This window comes from Alternaria atra (genome assembly GCF_907166805.1).
Source record: "Alternaria atra isolate CS162 genome assembly, contig: 21, whole genome shotgun sequence".
Lineage (NCBI taxonomy): Eukaryota > Fungi > Ascomycota > Dothideomycetes > Pleosporales > Pleosporaceae > Alternaria > Alternaria atra.
In genome coordinates, this window is record NW_025091319.1 from 6,813,654 (window position 1) to 6,833,705 (window position 20,052).

General features: G+C 53.0%; 4 protein-coding genes across 4 annotated transcripts; 3 read left to right on the plus strand and 1 right to left on the minus strand.

Annotated features, from left to right (window-relative positions):
- Positions 1–1,298: 1,298 nt before the first annotated feature.
- ALTATR162_LOCUS2721 (uncharacterized protein) lies at positions 1,299–3,019 on the plus strand (the record flags this gene model as incomplete). Its single annotated transcript, XM_043310327.1, has 3 exons — positions 1,299–1,966; positions 2,018–2,622; positions 2,673–3,019. 3 exons carry the CDS (start codon positions 1,299–1,301, stop codon positions 3,017–3,019), a joined length of 1,620 nt encoding a protein of 539 aa, XP_043166262.1.
- Positions 3,020–10,126: 7,107 nt separating this feature from the next.
- On the plus strand, positions 10,127–14,693 carry ALTATR162_LOCUS2722 (uncharacterized protein; the record flags this gene model as incomplete). The annotated part of the gene is made up of 4 exons (XM_043310328.1): positions 10,127–10,738; positions 10,810–11,193; positions 11,443–14,537; positions 14,591–14,693. The coding sequence occupies 4 exons, from the start codon at positions 10,127–10,129 to the stop codon at positions 14,691–14,693; spliced, it is 4,194 nt and encodes a 1,397-aa protein (XP_043166263.1).
- Positions 14,694–15,845: 1,152 nt separating this feature from the next.
- Positions 15,846–16,192, plus strand: ALTATR162_LOCUS2723 (uncharacterized protein; the record flags this gene model as incomplete). The annotated part of the gene is made up of 2 exons (XM_043310329.1): positions 15,846–16,050; positions 16,101–16,192. The coding sequence occupies 2 exons, from the start codon at positions 15,846–15,848 to the stop codon at positions 16,190–16,192; spliced, it is 297 nt and encodes a 98-aa protein (XP_043166264.1).
- Positions 16,193–18,314: 2,122 nt separating this feature from the next.
- ALTATR162_LOCUS2724 (uncharacterized protein) lies at positions 18,315–19,572 on the minus strand (the record flags this gene model as incomplete). The annotated part of the gene is made up of 5 exons (XM_043310330.1): positions 18,315–18,709; positions 18,762–18,910; positions 18,959–19,081; positions 19,137–19,444; positions 19,498–19,572. 5 exons carry the CDS (start codon positions 19,570–19,572, stop codon positions 18,315–18,317), a joined length of 1,050 nt encoding a protein of 349 aa, XP_043166265.1.
- Between the last annotated feature and the right edge of the window lie 480 nt (positions 19,573–20,052).

Here is a 20,052-nt window from a genome sequence, read left to right on the forward strand (position 1 = left end):
CAATTCACACTAAAAGCAGCATTGACAGCGACACCCCGCAACAAGCCGTGCAAGCGTTGCCGAGCTCTGTAGCATCCCTGTCCTCTCTCGCTGCGGGTTCCTTGGACTTCCCGCATCGCATCTGGCCAATAATGGCGCCGCCGCCTGCCTCGACGTTCGACTGCGAGACGCCACGGATTAGTCCTTGCTCGTCGGCCATTTTTCTACACGGGCCCTGGTCTATGCATGTAGCCTGCAGCCCACCATGTTCACGCACCGCTCGCTCCCCTTCTCTTTCGAGGGGAGGGCACCCTGGCATGCAGCACACCTGATCCAGAGCCTTTCGATTCGCCCGTTCCCGCTCCGTCTCTCCTTCGTAGTAGGCCCACGTCCCGAGCTACCGTATCCCTGTGCCCTGAGCCTTTGGGGTCTGCTAGCCCTCGACGTTAGTCACGCTTCTTGTCGTGTAACAAGCTGCTTCCAGATCCTCGAAGGATATCATGTTTCCCTAAGAGGCACCGCTGTCCATGCGTAGTCTAACCCTAGTCCTTCGCACTTGTCTTAACCTCGATTTTATCCGGATCGTCGACAGTAGAGTACCGTCAAGCCTTTCTTGTCTGAATGATCTGATTCCCCTCCCCTGCCGCTATCGCTGATATAGCCTCCGACGGTTCCTGACCCTCTTTACAAAGGGCTACCCACCGCTGGCTATCGGACGACGCTTTCACTTTTCTAGAGCAAGTCGGCTGTTCATCGCCTCGCTCTTGTCAAGCATCAAGCGCCCACCACCAGCGTCTATCTTTATTTGGCTCACAGTATCACCTCCCCGGCAGCTTCTATTTCAAGCTTGAAGTTGCACCAAAACTCCGCGCCCCAATCCTACTTTCGGTGCGACATCAGCATTCAGCCTACTCGCATACCCGCCATCCTTAGGCTTCTCAACACGGCAGCCTCGAACTGTCGGTTCGTAACAGTCTCGCGATTCTAACGCGCGCTGGATCCAGCGTCAAAGCATCGCGATTGCCTTCACTCTTTCTCGCTGATCATCCGCATAAACCCCGCACAGGGTCCGGGTGACGATCAACTGTTCACCCCAAGCTTCATCAGATCTTTACCCCTTGTAGAACGTTGTGGTTCGTGCAAAGTTCGAACAAGAACGCCGACATAACCAGAGTTAAGGCCTTCTTAGTGACCAAAGCAACTAGGTAAGCAGCGGTCCAGTTCATGGCCCCTTCTCCGCTAACAGCGAGTCACAGGAGAGGTATTAGCCACAGAGCTCAGCCTACATCTACTCCACTACAACAGTCTCAAAAGCGCCAATGGTCGACGGAAGTTTCCTCGTTCCTTTGTCTCCGCCCAGTTCGCCACACATGTCTGCGTATAGCACGACTTCAGCAGACAACGAGTGGCAATCATCAGAACTCAGAACTCTGGAGCATACTCCACCACATTCAGATAACGACATGGCCATGCTCCAGGCTGAGGTCTCTGGACACAACTTCGACCTGAAGCGACCATCGATGCGAACACATAAGAGCTTTCCTTACTTGCTCGACGGAAAGAGTCACCTAAACAGCGGTAGCAATACACCATCCGGACTCGATGAGATTGAGCAGCACGACATCCCGAATGTAACCTTCGGAGGCTCTGCTCCTACCAGTCCGATTTCGAGACTTACACCACCTTCTACTAATGATGGTGGCAATGTAGAAAAGCGTGAGGACGAGGACGATGATCTCATCCTAGACGACAAAGACGACTGCGAAGACGACGAGGAAAAGGGTGAAGGTAGACAGCCCATGACTGCTGCGGAGATTCGTGCGGCGAAGCGAAAGATGAAGAGGTTCAGGCTCACTCACAACCAAACTCGATTTCTCATGAGCGAGTTTGCCCGTCAAGCCCACCCAGACGCAGCTCATCGGGAAAGACTAGCACGAGAGATCCCCGGCCTCAGCCCCCGTCAGGTCCAAGTCTGGTTCCAGAACAGGTAAGCCGTACGTTCTACTACCGAAGCTTGCGGGTATTAACACGTTCACAGGCGAGCTAAGCTCAAGCGATTAACAAGTGACGACCGTGAGCGTATGATGAGGTCGCGCGCTTTGCCAGACGATTTCGACATGGCATCAGCACTTCACTCTCCCTTTGGTAACTCTCATGGTCTCGGCACCCCCCTTGCGTCACCTGGCTCTTACAATCCAAGCTACCCGGAGAGCAACATGATGAGACCGTTGAGCATAGATACCTTCCGACGAGGACCGCTCGACTCACACATGTCACCAACTGGCATCAGCCCTGCTTTTGGTGGCTTCACTTTCACACCGCCTCAATCAGCAACCGATGCTATCTCACCTGTCTCAGCTCACGAGGGATCACCCTTCGGTTTCCACTCAGCACCGCTCGACACTAGCCCCAGAACATCGAACCCCTTCTCCATGCCTGTTAGCAATCCAACAGCTTATGCTGCACAACATAGTATCCCTCGCCTCTCACTACATGCCGACCGTATCGCAAGAAGCCGTGCAGAGTCTCTACAGTCACCTTTGAGGACTAGCATGAGCTATACTGGCTCTCATGACAGCTCCGATAGCCACGACAGTCGGTCCTACTCAAGCTCAATGATGCCCTATGGTATTGGATACTCTTGTAAGCCACCTCAACCCACGTGGGTCATCTCTCTTTCCTAACACAACCAGACTCCCCAGTACCAGGCTTCGGAACATCTAGTGGCAACAGGATGCGGTCCTTCTCCAACGGCGTTCCCCGGCGCATCGAGCTGAGCACCCACTACGCCCCTCAACGCAACGGGTCTACACCCCAGACCGCTCACTTCCCCTCCTTCTCTGGTTCACCGCTCGTCACCCCTTCGAGCTACGGAATGCCTCAAATGAGTGCACCTCACCACATGTCCTCGTTTCCAAGCTCATATATGCGGAACGACTCGGCGCACAATGACTCGTATTCTGCCGTCGGCTCAGTCCTAGGAGAAGTCATGGAGAACGCCAGCCAACACAGCGACGACCACCACAATGATCAGTACTAAGCGAGCGAGCAATGTTTTGTTTATTTGACCTGGATTTGGGGGGTGCAAGATTATGAACCAGCGCATTTATGTCGTATCAAAGAAAAATGGGTACGGATATATTTTTCGACTGGATTGATGGCATGGACGGCTGTTCCTGCATCACAATCTTCTCTGGCGATACCAGTCTCGCTTTCTCTCTGTTATACGAAATTCCTTTGGTCGGTGGTATTTCATCACACATCTTTATCACAACTTCAGCGCAACTGCAGGCGATTACCTTCTTCTTTTCCAAAACCCATTTCAATGAGCTTGAGCTATCGGCGCAATATTGGTATTACCATTCTGTGTATCATCTTACAAACTACCACATCCTCCTTGTGGCAATTCAAACTTCATCCACGGCAATAAATCTGTACATACTTCCCACTTCATGACTTCGTTCGCCACCTTTGCACTCCACCAATCTACACAGCCACATTTTTCGAAGCTCCGAAACTCCTTACCTGTACAAGGACTAATACATTCACCACATGACACGGCCGATCACACATGAGAACAAGTTAATGATACCCATACCCCACATCTTCCAATACAATCTTGCATGGCGGCTACACCTCACTTACTGTGGATCTACTACCTGCATGTGCCTGACTAACTAAATAACTAACGGTAGACCGATTAACACACAGCTAGATGGTGGCGGGCAGTACCGCCAAGCAAACCGTCGTCAAATCGTATGTACCTCTATATCCAAGCGAAGGCTAGCCAAACCAGCCAAACCCCATACCTGAGGCGATGTCGGAGCATGTTAGCGGAATAAGCCATGTGGAGTCTACGCTCAAGCAACTGGGCAAGCACTCTTGCTACGGCCGAACGGCCAGTGGAACGATGTCACATGAGGGACCGTGGGTTCTTCGCAGTGGTACTTACTCCGAGATTCCGAGCGGGAGAAATGGACTGGGTTGGGCGGATAGATCTAGACAGAGGAAGTGGATACCGCGATGAGATGAGCCCATAGGAAGAATACTTCCGGTGTACAGCGCGTGCGAAACCGAGCAGGCTCATTTCCTTTTCATGGTGTGTGTGTGTGTGACGACGTAGGGCGTTCGTGTACACACGACTGATACGCTCACGCACACATGACAATCACAAAACATTCATGGAAGAGGGTTATGCACTAGAATCTTCTTCAGAAAAGCTAACGATATTCCACCCACAATCTACCCAGCCGGCTTCCCTCCGAACCGCCACCTTCCTGTCGATCTCTTCCTTACCATCCTATCCCATCCCTCCATACCACGCAATATAAACAAGTTGGTGATCAGGTGGCCGTTTGAGAATTTGATTACGGGCATGCGAGTCAAAGCGAAGATCTCCACACTTTACCCCAGACTTTCTTAACCTGCTTCTTTGCATACGTGTGTGGATGCTTGGCAGACTTGCAGACTTAATTTCGGCTTCTGAGGCTCAGGAACCGATGGGCGACATGGATTGATATGCAAGACTGCAGGTGTGTGTCTTCTAGTGCCGTTCACAGTAGCGTAGGGCCAGGACGGGGCCAGGGTACGGGGGAGCGTAGTGTATGGTGGGGTGAAAGCAAGGCAAAGCAAGCGGAAAGTGGTGTGAGGGGAGTAAAAGCTGGATGATAGAGAAACATACCATGCTTGGTATCATACTAATTCATAGCTTGCATATTGGTGACAGGGAAAGGCATGACATGTGTGGTTAAATTGCATTGTCAAGTAAGTATCATGCTATCTACGTATACCACCACTTACCTTGAGCTAGGACCAGATTTTGGAAGCTTGCTGGGTTCGGATGATGGATCCTTAGAGCGGGAGGATTAATGTGGGTTGTGGAGGTTGTACGATGGTGGTACGGCAGGAAGGTAGAACGTGGAGAGAGAGAAACGGTAAAGGGAAGTATAGTAGGGTCCTTGCGCTCTCCTCACCTTTCGCGTCATGTGCATGTAAGTTCATCGTATGTTTTTGTAGACCGGGGTTTCTGCATTTTGCGGGGAAGTTGCATGGCACGTTGTTGTGTTTGGACAGGTTCGGTATTCGTCCGGCTGCAGTATCAACACATCAGCAATGGAAGTACGGAACTATGGTCAAGGATCATGATGCGATGAGCAGGGTGGGAAACCAGGCCAGCTAGCTAGCTGCGTGACACACTGGATGTAAATCTCTTACATCGGTTGGCATTCTTGGGTGGCTGATTTTGGCTGATCAGGGTGGTTTCCGCTAAGGAACAGAATGCTAGGTGCGGATCTTAACTTTGTTAGAGTTATTACACGGCTCCTGCTGGCATTGTTAGATTGAGGAGCCGCGGGTGCTCTGCGTCAAGGCAAGCAAAGAACCGATCTTAGGCTTAATCTTGGCTGGGCATTGCATGGGTCGAGGGCTACGCGGACGAATTGGGTGACTTAGAGAACGCCTTTTTCCAAGCGGTGTCCTTCGAGAAGCTCATGGTACATGGTTCAGCGGAAACGTTGTGTGAATGGGCAAAGGATATGCTGCAGCTACTGCTGGGTACGGAAGCATGAGCGTGTGATCTAGGTTGATCGGCTGCTCGAAGTGTGCGATGAGGCTCGCCGTGCATGGCTTCTCCAGCGGTGTGATAGGCGCCCTCTAGAGACGTTCCTAGCAGCTTGTATCATGAGTTAAGCTCGTTAGCTTCGGCCACTTATCGACAAGGGCCCGGACATGTTACTCCAGACGAAAAGAAACGTCAACGCCGAGGGGCCCACGACTCAGGGATGACCACACCGAACCACAAGCGAAAGCGACCTTGGATGACAACGCAAACCGGCGCTGAAGTCATCGTAGCCCACCCATAGGGTAAGGCCGCCGCAATACGGTACGCCATTCCGACAGAACCCTCGCGGGCTACCGTTCACGGTTCATCTCCTGCGGAGCGCATCATGTGCAGGACGAGCGTTGGCTAGCGTAACCTGTCGCTGCTTTTGCGCAGACGCCCTCCGCCTTCCCTCCGCATTCCTTTCACAAACACCCTCGCATTTGGTCTAACCGCTGAGCTTACCGGTACGGACCTTAGGCAAAGGCGCTACCAATTTTATTGTCCGTCAGCTCGGTGGTGGTGCAAGGTACACATGAGTCGCGCCATGATGGTCCCAAGGAGTCCGGAACGACGTGCCTGAAGATGAGTAAGTGGACTACAACTACCTGTCATCCCGGCTGAATACCCGCTGGTTCGACAGGAACTTTTAGCCATTATGACATGCGGAGAAGGCTCGAGGCTTACACTACCCCAAACACCCTATTGGTACTTCAAGAGCCGAGAAGGATCGTGGAGCGAGATGAGGTGAACAATACTGCGTCAGAGGGGGTCAGAGAGTCAGCCCTGCATCATGGTGTTGTTGTTCGTGGTTCTGAGTTCCGCATGTGCGATTGGTCGAAAGAGATCAGGGTCGCTTACCTGATCCGGCGCGGAGTGAATGGCCTGTGTAGGTAGCGATTGGTGGAAGTCGCATATCACGTGGAAGTTGTATGGCCAGCATCTTGCTCCACAGGTCAGCAGGGATGCGATGTCTTCTGGTAGCGCTGGCATCGTGATGTAAAGATAGGTACCTAGGGGGCGCCTCGGTCCAGAAGCGAAATGCAGTAAGGTATTGGAAAGGGCTGATACGCATGACGAAGGTGAGCCGTTGGGCATACTTGCTTCTCGCGACAAGTTCGCTCGTGGTGGTGGGTCCGGCTTTCGCGCCTTCGAGCATGACGATGCATGCCAGAAGAAGCAAAGGGCGGGACGGGATAATGCAGACAGCAAAGACGGGAAGGCACGACCTTCCAAATTTCTTCTTCCACCTGCATTGCTATCTCCACTCTCACATGCAACGTCCTCATCTGCAGCCACGGCCGGTACTTTGAGCAAAAGCAAAAAACCCACTACCACGGCAACTTCATGCGATGTCGATTTTGACTCGAATCCATCATATGCCATCAACGCCAAAGGATTATGAGGCGCTTTTAGTGCCCGAGGATGGTTCCCCAGCCATTATGCACCTGCGTTGAGCGATCCTCGAAGGATACGAGGGAAAGCCATGGCAGTCAGCGATCGGACAACGGCAGGCTTGCGCCATCGACCAACCTTCGGACGCGCCTCTGTCCTGCATCGGGGCACCGGAGCAAGATTACGACATGCGGAAGCTGGCGCAGAGTTTAAAGGCTGAGCTTGCCCCCAAGGATGCAGGCTTGGTGGCAGCGCATTCAAAGAGGAGGGTCTGCCCACAGCCGGCGGCTTTTCTAACAGGAAAGTAAGAGTGGCACTTCGCCGAGGTCATGTGGGTGTGTGGCTGACGATGAGAGGTGGAACTTTTCGAAGCCGCTGATGGTCAAAGTTTGCGCAGAGGTGGCCGTGTGCGGCGGTCGATGCGACGTTCGTTTCCTCCTTCATCTCCCCCACACCCCCAGAATGCGAATGCGCATACTCCGGAATCCCAAAATTCTACTGGGGTGGATGCGATTGATGGAAATTGACAGGAAATGCGATGAGGGAAGCAGGCATGGCTATCCTCGTTTGTCGCAGCACGCAGCACAGCAGAGCTAGACATCATGCTTCATTTCGCATTGAAGTGCGCAAGTGAGAACAAACCTCAACTCTGAGGCGACATCCATTTGCAGGTATAAAACGTCGTACCAAACCGCTGACCCACTGCCATCGGTACCTGGCATTACGGCTCGTTGCATTACACCTGCAGCGGGGTTTCAAGATCGGTTGTGTTGGTTCCTTTTGCTACCACGGCGTTGCTTCTGCTGTGCTGCCGGCGCACGCAAAACCGTCGGCTGTGCGCTACTAATGCCACGCTGCATGACAGAAAGGATTCCGGCTGCTGCATTGGGCTGCTGAAGGAGCCATGTTGTTGTGTCACCGTTTCGTGTGAGTCATGAGTGACGGATAGCATTGGATAGTGATGACTGTAGGATGTGTGGGTTGAGGCCCGTGATATTACACTGATGCAGGTGTAGTTGAGGCGACGGTAAGTAGACGGCCTGCAGAAGGTTTTTCGTCGATTTTGGTAAGTGACGTGTAGTCAATAGATGACTAACTGTTTGGCTAGCTCAGGACTTGCTGTGATCAGGTTGTGATGTGTTCTATTGCTGCTGTATCGCATCTATGTGGCCTCACCTGTCTACGCTCGCCTGGAGTTGAGCCCACTACACCCATCCTACTATTTTCAGGCGCGTCGCTTAGAAGAATGGGTCTACTAGTGACATATACATTCTAAGCTACGAGAAACATCGCAGCACAGTTGTTCAGATCTGTACCCCTCAACCCTGCGAGCGTGCAGCCGGTAATTGACCCTGAATCCGGCGTCTTTCTTGATGTAACTTCTAGTTTTTGCTAATAGCAGTAAGCAGGGATACGGACCCGAAAATGCAGCAGCAGCATCGTCATTGAAAGAGTATCTCATCGCATCTGCCATCGCATCTGCCATCACATGGTATCCGCATTGTATCGGCCATCGTACTGTGTCCACCAACGTTGACTTTGGTCGCCTTCCACTACATCCACTTCGTCCAATGATACCACGATGGAGCAAGGCGACGAGCCACTCACAATTTTCGCAGTCTAAAAGATATGCTTCTGAATAAGAGAATTCGCAAACATAATATCCTCATTGGTTCTTCGCTCGCGTTGCGCAGTCACATGAGCAAGCTGTCGATGCATCGCCCAGTCAACAGAACAAAGTCCGTGTCAAGCTCCAGACCCGTACTTGAGTCAATTGGGCCTTGGAGTAAATCATGGAGGTGGTGCACAGAGTGGTCTGATCAACCGTTATCGATTGTGGCGATGATGCACGGAAATCTCACATGACAATGGAGTTAAGGCGGAGATGCCTTTCACGTGAATGGTCGCCTCCCAGAAACACGCCGTCATTGTGCATAGACGCGCAGGAAGACGTCAGTGGGTTTACATTTTTTCTTCGATCTTCGCAAGAGGAGAGATGCGTCTTGACACTATACGCCTGCCAAGGCCTAAGGCAGTATCGTGGTACTAGGTCCGCTCTGTCTATTGTTGTTGCTTGACCATAGTCACAGCTGTGCTTCACTGTACAACTGGGTGCACCTCGAAAAGCACAGGGCTGAGCTATAGTAGTGGGAATAATAAGACCCCGTTTACCTGGTTCGATGCTGCGAGTGAGGACAAGGCGTTTGGTAAGCGCAAGATGCACAAGCCAGCGAAACGATGGTGTTTGCTACAAGTATGGACCGCATCTCGCATCTGCTGTCGCCGTCGGGCCCAGCGCAAGGCACCCCGCGTACTAGAGCCTTGCCTCCACCCTCTGCCAACAGTCACAACGTCCTGCTAGTTGAAGTCACGGCGAGGTCATTGGGGCGAAGTGCAGCATTGCATGGCACGTCCGGCTTACTGTGTATGTGATGTCGGGTTCAAGACTTGGAGTTGGTGAGGCAGCGTGGGCGGCCCCTCGTTCTTGCCTGTTGTATCCGACAAAGTCACGACTACGTACATGGCAACCACGGTTTGTGCGCGCCCACCAATAAACCAATGGTGAAATGACCATGTCATGACTCTGAGCAAGCAGAATAATCAGACAAGCAAGGGCTTAATTGGCGTGGGCACTCCAGGTGTTGGGACTGAGCTTCAAGGGCTCGGCTAGGGCAACATCCTTGTTGCGGCTTAGTCTGGCACTCAAACAATTTTCGAAAGAGCCCAACCGCCATCCCTCCACACACCCGTCTCTCCACTGCGAGAACATCCATCACGACACACGCAGCGGACTCAGTGAATTTCACACGAGCCGCCCCGTCGATTTCACGAATTTATTCGGCGAAATCCACCCCGCCCGAATCCGGAACCTGTTTAGAGACTCCTTCATTGAAGCGCTCGGACAGCCCTCAACACCCTTCCTAAAGGAGTTGACCTCTTGCCTTCCCTTCCTCACCACGGACGACACTCTTTTCTGCAAAATCCCCGAGTCGCTGTCTCAGCAACTCATTAATTCCGCAGAGTTCGTCCCCTCGCTCGAATCTGAGATTCCAGCGACACCAACGTCATCCGACCTCAGCTAGGTAGCGACTGCGCAGCCTACCGACCGCACTCCCACATCCACCTCACCTCACCTCACCCACCACCGAGTCCATGAGTAATCCCACCTCGAACTCGCAAACCCCGCCGATCGCCGCTTCCTCGTCTACGACCGCGAACAACTCCTCTACAGGATCGTCCGCCACCGTGGCCGCCGGTTCGGCTCAACCCACTGCCCGCAGCTCTTACGCCAACGCGACCAAACCCACGATCGTGTCTAGCGCAGCGCCGCCCGTGGCAGTGGGAGGACCGCAGAATGCGCAGCATGGCAAGAGCTCGTCTGTATCCCCGGTGAATGGCAACGGCGCTATCAAGCCCGCTATTCCCGCTATGCCCACCATTGTGAGTGGCGGCCCCAACGGCAGTGCCCACGAGCGCAAGTCCTCTGTCCAGATCAAGCAGACCCCGCCTCTTGCGACTGCAGGTGGCCCGCCCTCTGGCATCAAGTTTGGTTCGCTCGCCGGTTCACCAGCGCCTGCCCACGCCTCGCCTGTAGTCCAGGGAAACCTGAACCCGGCGCAGGTGCAGAACCCGCGTGTTGCCTCACCAGCTCATTCACCCTCACCCATTCCTACGCCCATCTCTGGAGGCCCCAAGCCTGACGGATTGCCCACTCGCCCAAACTTGGTCTTCGGCGGCCAGGGCGGTGAAAGCACCGAGTCTAACGTGAGTTTGCGCCCTCCCTTCCCTTCTCTTCTATTGTCCTCCTCCAGCCTCTGATACTAATGCTCCCACAGGCACGCCCCGCTATGCCCCCTCAACCCAACTCGCACTCGCTGCCCCAAGCTCAGCACTTGCGTCGCGAGTCTTCTCAGTCAGCGCACAGCGATATGAGCAACGCAAACATGGGTCGCGGCGGATTTGCCGGCCGAGGACGTGGCAATGGATACCCCCAGGGCCACTACAACCCACAGATGGCAAACTACTCGCCACAGCCACACCGCTCCATGCCTCAGATGGCTGGTCGTGCCGCTCCATTCCAGCCTCCCGGCCAAATGCCACAGCGTTCTCCATACACTCAGAACCGTAGCCCCGCTATCACGCCAGCTACGATGCATCAGCAGCAGCACCTTGCTAATCCTGGTATGCCATTTTACCCTGGACAGCAGTATCCTCAACAGGTTCGTAAACCCTCTACTTTTTCAGCTATTTCTTTATTTCCCATGTCTTGCAAGCCGGTTTTGTCAGCTGGACCGCGAGTTTCTCAAAATTCTCCTAATTCAGAACATGGTTCAGCCAGAAACGAGGGGCCTTCTAACCAAGGTTCTTCGGATCCGGCAATCATTTCTGTGCAAGCTTTTCTTCCTGCAATTCTTTCAACCTTTTCAAGTATCAATATCGAATCATTCCTAACAAATATTTCAAAACAGGCCATGTATGGCGGCATGCCTCAACCAGGCCTAGACCCGTACAACAACTTCTATCCTCAGGGCTACGGACTACAGCAGTCGATCCACTACCCAGGTGTCCCCGCTAGCCCTGGTCGTGGTTATCCTCCTCAGATGCAGTCTCCCTATGGAGTTGCTCCTTATGGTCATCAGCCACAGGCTCAGAGCATGTCGCGCACTCCTTCTAACATGTCGGAGCGCCCGTCATCTGCTGTTCCTCAGCCTTCCACACCCGCCATGACCAACGTCAACCACATCTCTCACACGCACACTCCTAGCATGACGTCGGCAAGCCCAGCGCCCAGCGCCAACTTCGAGCGCCCGAAGAGGGCGAGCAAGGCCATCACAATCAAGACTGTTGATGGTGAGATTCTCGACTTCAAGCCCAAGGGTGCATCCCCTGCCCCGCAGTCCGTCGCATCTGCCGTGCCTGCGGCCCCTCGGTCTCCCGCTATTGCTGCTACGCCAACTCCGCCGCGCGCACCAAGTGCCGCCAACGACTCCACCAAGGCTGATGGCGAATCCAAGAAGGCTGAGTTCGTCAAGCAGTTCCAAGAGAAACTTCGCCTCCAAGAAGAAGCCGAGAAGAAGGCTAAGGAAGCTACTGCGGAAGAGGCCAAGGCCGAAGCCAACGCTAAGCTTGCTGCTAAGGAAGAGGCGGAGGCCAAAGCTGCCCTTGAAGCCAAGGAGAAGGAGGACGCTGAAGCCGCCAAGAAGGCTGAGACGGACGCGGCCGAAAAGAAGCGACTTGAAGACGAAGAGATGGAGCGCATGATCGCTGAGATGGAAGAAGAAGAGAAGAAGCGCGAAGAAGATGAGAAGCGCTACGCCGAGGAGAAGAAGAAGAAGGCCGAGGCTGAGAAGGCCAACGCTGCCGAGAAGGTTAAGCAGGAGGAGGAGCGTCTGCGCAAGCTTGAGCGTGAAGCCGAAGAGGCGGAGGCAGCTCGCGCAGCAGAGACTCCCGAGCAAAAGGCCGAACGCGAGGCCAAGGACAAGGCTCTCTTCGCAGGCCTGAAGAAGAACACTATGTTCGGTCCTGGTGCCTCTGCGACTGAGGAGGAGGCTGCCCCAGTTGAGGCAACAGCTCCTATCGTTGCACCTGCACCATCAAAGACTCCCACTGGCACCAAGCCCAAGCCAGCTGCTCTTAAGCTCGAGACGAACAAGTCTGTTGAGCCCGCACAGCCAACTGCTGGTATGCAGGCGCTCAAGACTGCGCGTTTCCTCGAGGTTCGTGCTGAAGTTCAGTATCCTCAGGGCGTAGCCAGCCCCAACCCGGCTCTGAACAACACCAGCCGGAGCAAGGGCCGTGTGTACGACAAGGACTTCCTCTTGCAGTTCCAAGATGTCTTCAAGGAGAAACCTTCAGTTGACTGGGACATGAAGCTCAAGGAGACTGTCGGCGACGAGCCTCAATCGGCTCGCGGCCCCCCATCCGCCCGTGTCGGTTCTATGGGCCCCCGTCAGGGATCTCGTGGAGGCGCTGGCGGCGGCGGAATGGGCAATTTCGGAGCACCTGGTTCATTCGCGCCAGGAGGTCGCACACTCCCGCCAGGTACGACATCCGAACAGCGTTTCCAACAAGCCCAAGGTGGACGTGGCTCTATGACGAATCCTCTTGCTCATGTCGTTCTAGGTGGAGGTCGTGGTTCTTTCCCAATGGGCGGCGCTCCCACCACGGGACGTACCAACTCCTACCAGAGCATGTCTCACCGTGGACCCGATTCTCCTCGTGTTGGCAGCTCTCGTGGTAAGGGCAGCAGTCGTCGCGGTGGCAACAACAACAACGCCCAGGACGCGAAGCAAATGCCATTGACCGCCGGTCAAGAAGTCCAGGCACTCAAACGTTCGCAGACTGGTTGGGTACCTACGTCGCTGACTCAGCCCGCTGCTGTCCAGGCTCAGATGAGCGCGGGCCACTTGGCTCCCGATATGGTACAACGTAAGGTCAAGGCCGCTCTCAACAAGATGACGCCCGACAAGTTCGACAAGATCTCAGATCAAATTCTTGAGATCGCTGGGCAATCTAAAGATGAGACCGATGGACGTACCCTTCGCCAGGTCATTCAGCTCACCTTCGAGAAGGCCTGTGACGAGAGCCATTGGTCTTCCATGTACGCCAAGTTCTGTAGCCGCATGTTGCAGACCATGAGCACTGAGATTAAGGATGAGAACGTCCGCGACAAGCACGGTCAGCCAGTCGTTGGTGGTGCCCTCTTCCGTAAATACCTCCTCAACCGTTGCCAGGAAGAGTTCGAGCGTGGTTGGGAGGTCAACCTACCCGAGGCGCCAGAAGGTGAAAAGGAGGCAAAGCTTCTCTCGGACGAGTATTACGTTGCCGCTGCCGCCAAGCGAAAGGGTCTCGGTCTTATCCAGTTCATCGGAGAGCTGTACAAGCTGGGCATGTTGACCCTACGTATCATGCACGAGTGTGTGCTCAAGCTTCTCGACTTCGAGGGTCTTCCCGATGAGGCCGCTATTGAGAGTTTGGTCAAGCTACTCCGCACTGTCGGTGCGACAATGGAATCGGCTGAGGCTGGTCCCAAGATGATCAACATGTACTTCGAGCGCATCGAGAAGGTCATGAACATGGAGGGTCTTCCGTCGCGTATGCACTTCATGTTGCTCGACACTGTCGACATGCGCAAGTCCGGCTGGAAGTCCAAGGACATCCTCAAGGGTCCCAAGACTATCGCCGAGATTCACCAAGAAGCCATGGCAGCTCAACAGGCCGCCGAGATGGAGCGAACACGATCGAACCAGCGCGGTGGTGGTGGTGGCCGTCTTCCCATGGGTCGCGGTGACGCTCGCTCGTTCTCAGGTGGTGGTATGCAACCTCCTCCAGACACTGGTAGCCGTGTACAGATGGACGACCTCCGCAAGCTCTCCAAGGGTGCTTCTGGACGCAACCTCAACAACCAATCTCTTGGCCCGTCCATGCTTGGTAGCCGTAGTGGTAGTGGCCGTCGCGGTCTCGGTCCCGGCATGATGGGTGGTCGTGAAGACTCCAACGCCTCCTCGCGCACCGGCACACCACCGGTAAAGAAGCAGGAAACTGCTCATGCGAACGCTTTCGAGTAAGTTCTCACTCTTATGATCCTATTGAGACTTTTCACTAACAATGTCACAGTGCACTAGCAGCTCTTAGCAACGAAGACGCCGGCGAGGCTGGCTCTACATCCAACGCTGCAGATGAATCTGCAGCTGACACGGAGGCCAAGCCTTCCGAGTGATTACCTTTCTTCATTCGAGCGCGTGACGGTTATACCCATAGACCACACCGCACGCGGTAATCTAATCGCCTGTTTCGTTGCATAGAAGGGGGCATCAGCGCGCGCATTATGCATTTCGCGGGGTTTCATTACTGCAACTTTCAAGACTGGAGCGGGTTTCAAAAGTTTCCTTGTTGTCGAGTGTCCGGGTCTTACGAGATGGGCGATCACGCCTCGACGACTGTTTCTATGCGCATTGTTTCTCACGGGGCTTCACCGACCATGACGGCGTTCCGGATTTGCAAGATGGGGGGACGGCCCACACCACACGCTTTTCAACGAGCGATATGGGTGGTTTCTTGGGCTCGAGTGTTTTCCTCTCCTCAGTTCGTCACCTTTTTTCTGCGCGTACGTGTCCCTAGGGTAGGGAGGGCAAAAGAGGTAGAAGGAGTTGCCGTGTCCACCTGTGGAGGTTTCTCTAATCCCGCTCTGACTTCTTTTTTGATGTTCATGTCATTCTTCTCTTCTTTTTTTTGCAAGTTTTTTCAGATGCAGTTTTCAAAGAGTGGTGGCTTGGTGCATTGCGGTGTCCGCCGACGATAGCAGAACGTCTCTTGCTTAGGCATGTCACTTGCGATAAGCGGAAAAATCTTGTGAGGCGCGAAAACCATGATTTACGGATGACGAATTCGGATTTCTTGTTTGCAATAGCTCGATCTAGGTAGAATGAACGTGGTAAAAATGTACCTCTGCTTCTGGTGTTGTGATGTTGTTGCCTGAGCTTGCTAATCTCGTAGACCACCGTTCTGTTTGAACGTAATGTTCCCTGCCAATGATGTGATGTTATGTGATGCAAACGTGTCGATCTTGGATGATCATTTTGCTGCCGACCGGGGCTGTTGCGCGTTCTTCCCTCATAGGTGAGGAGCAGGACGGGTGGGTAGATGGGAGCAGGGATGAGTGAGGAAGGCGCGTCCGGTTACGTCATAAGGACGAAGGACACGGTAGGGACCACATAACCAAAGCGTACGCACTGATCTATAAACACTACACTCCTCTCTGTCTCACTCTCACATACAATCTCATACGCACCTTCATACATTCTGACTTGTACTTTACACTCCAATCCGGTCCAGAGCCTCCAACATATACCACACCACACACGAAGCAACCATGTCGGACCAGAACAACCAACAAAAGGGCTTCTTCGGCACCGCAGCAAGCGGCCTCGGTAACACCCTAGGCGCGGCAACAAACACCGTCGGAAAGGGTGTCCAAGGTGTCACTGATGCCACCGGCAACGTTGTCGCAGCCGGTGGTAAGGGTCTTGGTGACGCGGTGACTGGTATTACGCAGGGTGCTGGTGATACTACTAAAGGTACGTGAGTTTGATAGGATGTGGCAAAGGATGTATCTAACGTAGAATAGCGGCTGGTAACTTCGTTGGCGACACCACCAAGGCTGGTGGCAAGAGTGTAGGCATTGAGCAGAAGGGCACGAACCAGACTGGTGGACAGTAGAGGGTGATGATGGTACTTGATGATGGGGGAAAACCAAGAGGTACCCTAGAGATCGCTTGCATACCAATGAAAAATTGAGAAGACAGGACTAGGAAAACATCCTCAATCTGGAACGGTGACGCGTGGGCGCATACAGACCCTTTTCGCGTACCAGATATCACGCGTCACGAGACTGACTCCCCGCACGCTGGCTTGGGAATTTCATACGTCGCCTGGTGTAAATAATACCTTGCACCCATCCTGACCTACATTCTTACCATTCATTATTCTCGTGTATTTTCCACAACGTTGTGCAGCTACATCTATGAGTGAGCCTCGGAACCGAAACTCAAAGCCCGACTGGGCTCCTTTATGGAGTTCGCGCCGGCGTCGGAATTCACAAATAAGCTTGCGAAAGTGTGTCCCGTGGAAGCTGTTTTCAAAATCGACAATGACTGGGTACATGTTGTGTTCTGCGCTCAAAAGGCTGGGCAGGGCTGTCATGCGGACTTCCCTGGCGACCGAGAGTTCACAAGACAGACGAAAAATATGGAGTCGTACCTAGGTACAGTACATGCATCTCTGTTTCTCGCTTTTGAATGCCAGTTGCGATACAGTATGCCTCAAAAGGCATCTGTGATACTATCATGGCGCTTGTAGATAGCGAAGGCTATCTCAGGATCTTGATCTAGATGATATACCATGTTCCTGGTCGGGTTGTTAGCCAGCAACACGACACTAGATCCTTCAGCAGTTTTCCAAAGTAGCTCGCTCAGATACGTGGTTTCTTCGAATTGGCAGAAGACCTTATTGGTGTATGCGAGTACTGGGGGCTGGATAGGAAAGGATGCTTGGCCAGTATCCTGTCGTAAACGTTTGTTTTCCAAACTCAGAGCTTCTAACTCGTCCAATGCCTATTCGACGTATCATCTTCTTGTTTCGTATACGTCGAGACTATACCTGATGGTTTCAACGCGCTGGATCCGCTAAAAGCCTTGCAATGTCACGCCTTTATGAGTGCTGGCACAAGAGGTCGTCAAGGTCAGATACCGGGTCGCAATTCTGGTCAAACCCGAAGTTTGCCGCCCGATAGTCCGCATTATCGCCAACCATAATAACAGTGAAAGGCGAGTACAGTACGCGATTTCAAGTCCAGAGTTTTGCCTTTCATGTCATGCAAAACTTGCGCAATCGGACCGTCCCCACGCTTTGGACACTGAAGTCGGTACCGGCGTACGGCGCATCTGCTGCATCGACAATAGACATCCTCAAGGGGCTGATATGTCAGGCCGTACAGCTCAACATGTCAATGAATACGGAACGCTCACTTGCGCAGTTTCGTGCAGCTGATTCTGTTGAGCAATGGTTCGACCTCTTAGCACGCACCATCGCTAGCTTCCCTCAGCACTACATCGTTGTCGACTTGGAAGCTGTGGGAAGTATATATCTACATGGGATCTCATGGCTTTCTCAGTTGTCCGCTATGTTTCAACGGCACGCTTCCAGAAAGTGGATATCTCGCCTCAAGATCTTACTAGTTAGCTACGGATCTATGATCAGGCAGCAAGACGATTTATTCCACTTCCGTGATATTGTCGTGCCTATACGGTCGTCTCTGACAAATGCGATGTTTCCAGTGAGCCTGTCGGGATGTTTATCGCCAGCTCTCGCACGATCGAAACCAATGAGGAACTATGCGCACGCGATATGGTGATACGCGAGGAAGTCATTCAACACTTGTCGGAAGCTGAGCGAATGCGAAACTTGCTTTCGTATGCAATGCGATAGTCGGTACTACCGCTGCTGGAAGAGTTTGCCGCGAGCCTTTGCTGGTTTTATATAACAAGTAAGGAGACAGATCCCGCAAAAGGGACCATAGAACAATTTCCCATCGTTCTTGGGAGAAGAGGGCAGCAAGTGCACAATATTCATCTCTTCCTAAGTGTTTTAGCAGCGAGTTTCGTTACGTCTCTCAGTATTTCCATTCTTTCTCTAACGGCACTTGCAAGGCTTCCTGGAGACTCCCTCCCAGTCGCACAAACTACTACAACGAAATGTTCCAGAGTATCGTAGACAAATGTTAGAATAAATCCGCTTGTTCTTTTTTGCCAGTGTAAGGTTCAAGCCGCTAACTAGCTACTACTCACTCGTGACACACCTCCACATGCCGACTAACAATAATACTATCCTTGTTGTTATTCAAAAACCGATCGTTCTTCCCCAGCATTTCTTTCTGGCTCTCGCTGTCACTCGATACGCTATCACGTCCACCACGAACTTGGATCGAAGGCATATGCCCATCCTTATTGTCCGCGATGGTGCCTAGCTCGAGTTCGTGGTCAAATGGCTTGTAGCGATGCGAACGGCCACCGTCGTTGCTGAGTCCGTGCGGTGTCCCTCCCGAGTGAGGCTGCTGGGAGCCGCTCGAGCCGAGATGGAGGAGGCGCTGGAAGAGCGGGCGGAGGGTTGCAATGTTACCGACGAGCATGCCGAGGGCGGGTTCGGCGTAGCCCCAGATGAGGATGTTGGCGAGGCCGTCTGGTGGCAGTGTTAGTTTTGGATCGTGAGGAGGGTGGAGAGTGGTGCTTACAAAGGTAGTCGTGGCTGCTTGTCAGGCCAACGGTGTATTTCAGACGGACCAAACCTGATACTGATGTGAAGATACCCAAACCCAGAATGCCAGCAACTGAGATCTTGGTATTTCTGTTCATCTGAACATTCCAAAGGAGCGCGATCGGCCTTTTGGACGTCAGCAAGCATTTGGTAGCCGAAGATGTGGTCACTTACATGAGAGCAGTAGCCCAGTCAGTGAAGATGTTGACCGAGGTGCAGAAGAAGTAGACGTTCTGCAAGTAGACCGAAGGCTTGCAGTACGTCCCCTTTGCCCTAAGATCAGCTCTCCAAGCGGCCCTGAAAAGCGAACTGTTAGCGGTGCGTGGATGGCTCTAGACTATCGTGCACTTACTCGACGGGGGAACACTGGAAGATGATGTAGAGAATGGCTGCTAGATTGGTGGCCGCGCAGAGACCCATGATGGCGTAGTTGATGTAGATGAAGATCATCCTTCTACCAGCTATCCGGTTCAACATGAAGGCAATGCTCAGCTTGATGAAGATGATAGATGTGCAGTAAAAGATTTGATAGAAGAAGAACCAAAAGTATGCTGTCTCGACATACTTCTGGTTACCGGGTCGAGCGAAAGTACTGTCTTTGGCGCCAATGCCATAGTAAGAACCGATAGTAGTGACGATGGTAAGAGTCATAAGTGGTAACTAAGACGAGTGAGCTCAATGATTCTCGACAATTGTAAGGGTCGAATACGTACGCAACCGACTGCCATAATCCAGTCCTCGAGAGCCCAGCTCCTATTGGTGATTCTGACATATGTGCGCATACCCATTGTAATGAATGCTAGTAGTCCTGTCGTGAGGACGGTTGCCGTGAGGTTGGGGCCTAGATCCTTCTCCACAGTCAGCTCTGTACAGAAGTGTCATCCAGTCTCGGTTCAGCTCACCTCATGTAGTACCATCGTGAAAATCTTCTATCGACCAAAATGAGTGTTGAGTTGCAATGTGTTGAAGTTGGTGCCCCTAAACAACCTGCGACGTTGAATGGACCCAGAGCGAGGGAGCTTATAGCATTATTGGTCTATTCAAATACTGTTTGCAAACGGTATTCCAGGACTCCAAGGGAGTGGAACGCTTTACATTCACTGGCTGGTATAAGATCGTCAAAGAATTTCTCGCATGGATGCGCATCCTGATGATCAACATGCTGAGAAAAGGATATGCAGCACGTCTCCACCGTCACGACCTGTCTCATGGCCCCTGATATTCGGTATCACTCTATAGTTTTCGGATGCATGCATCGCCATGAACGC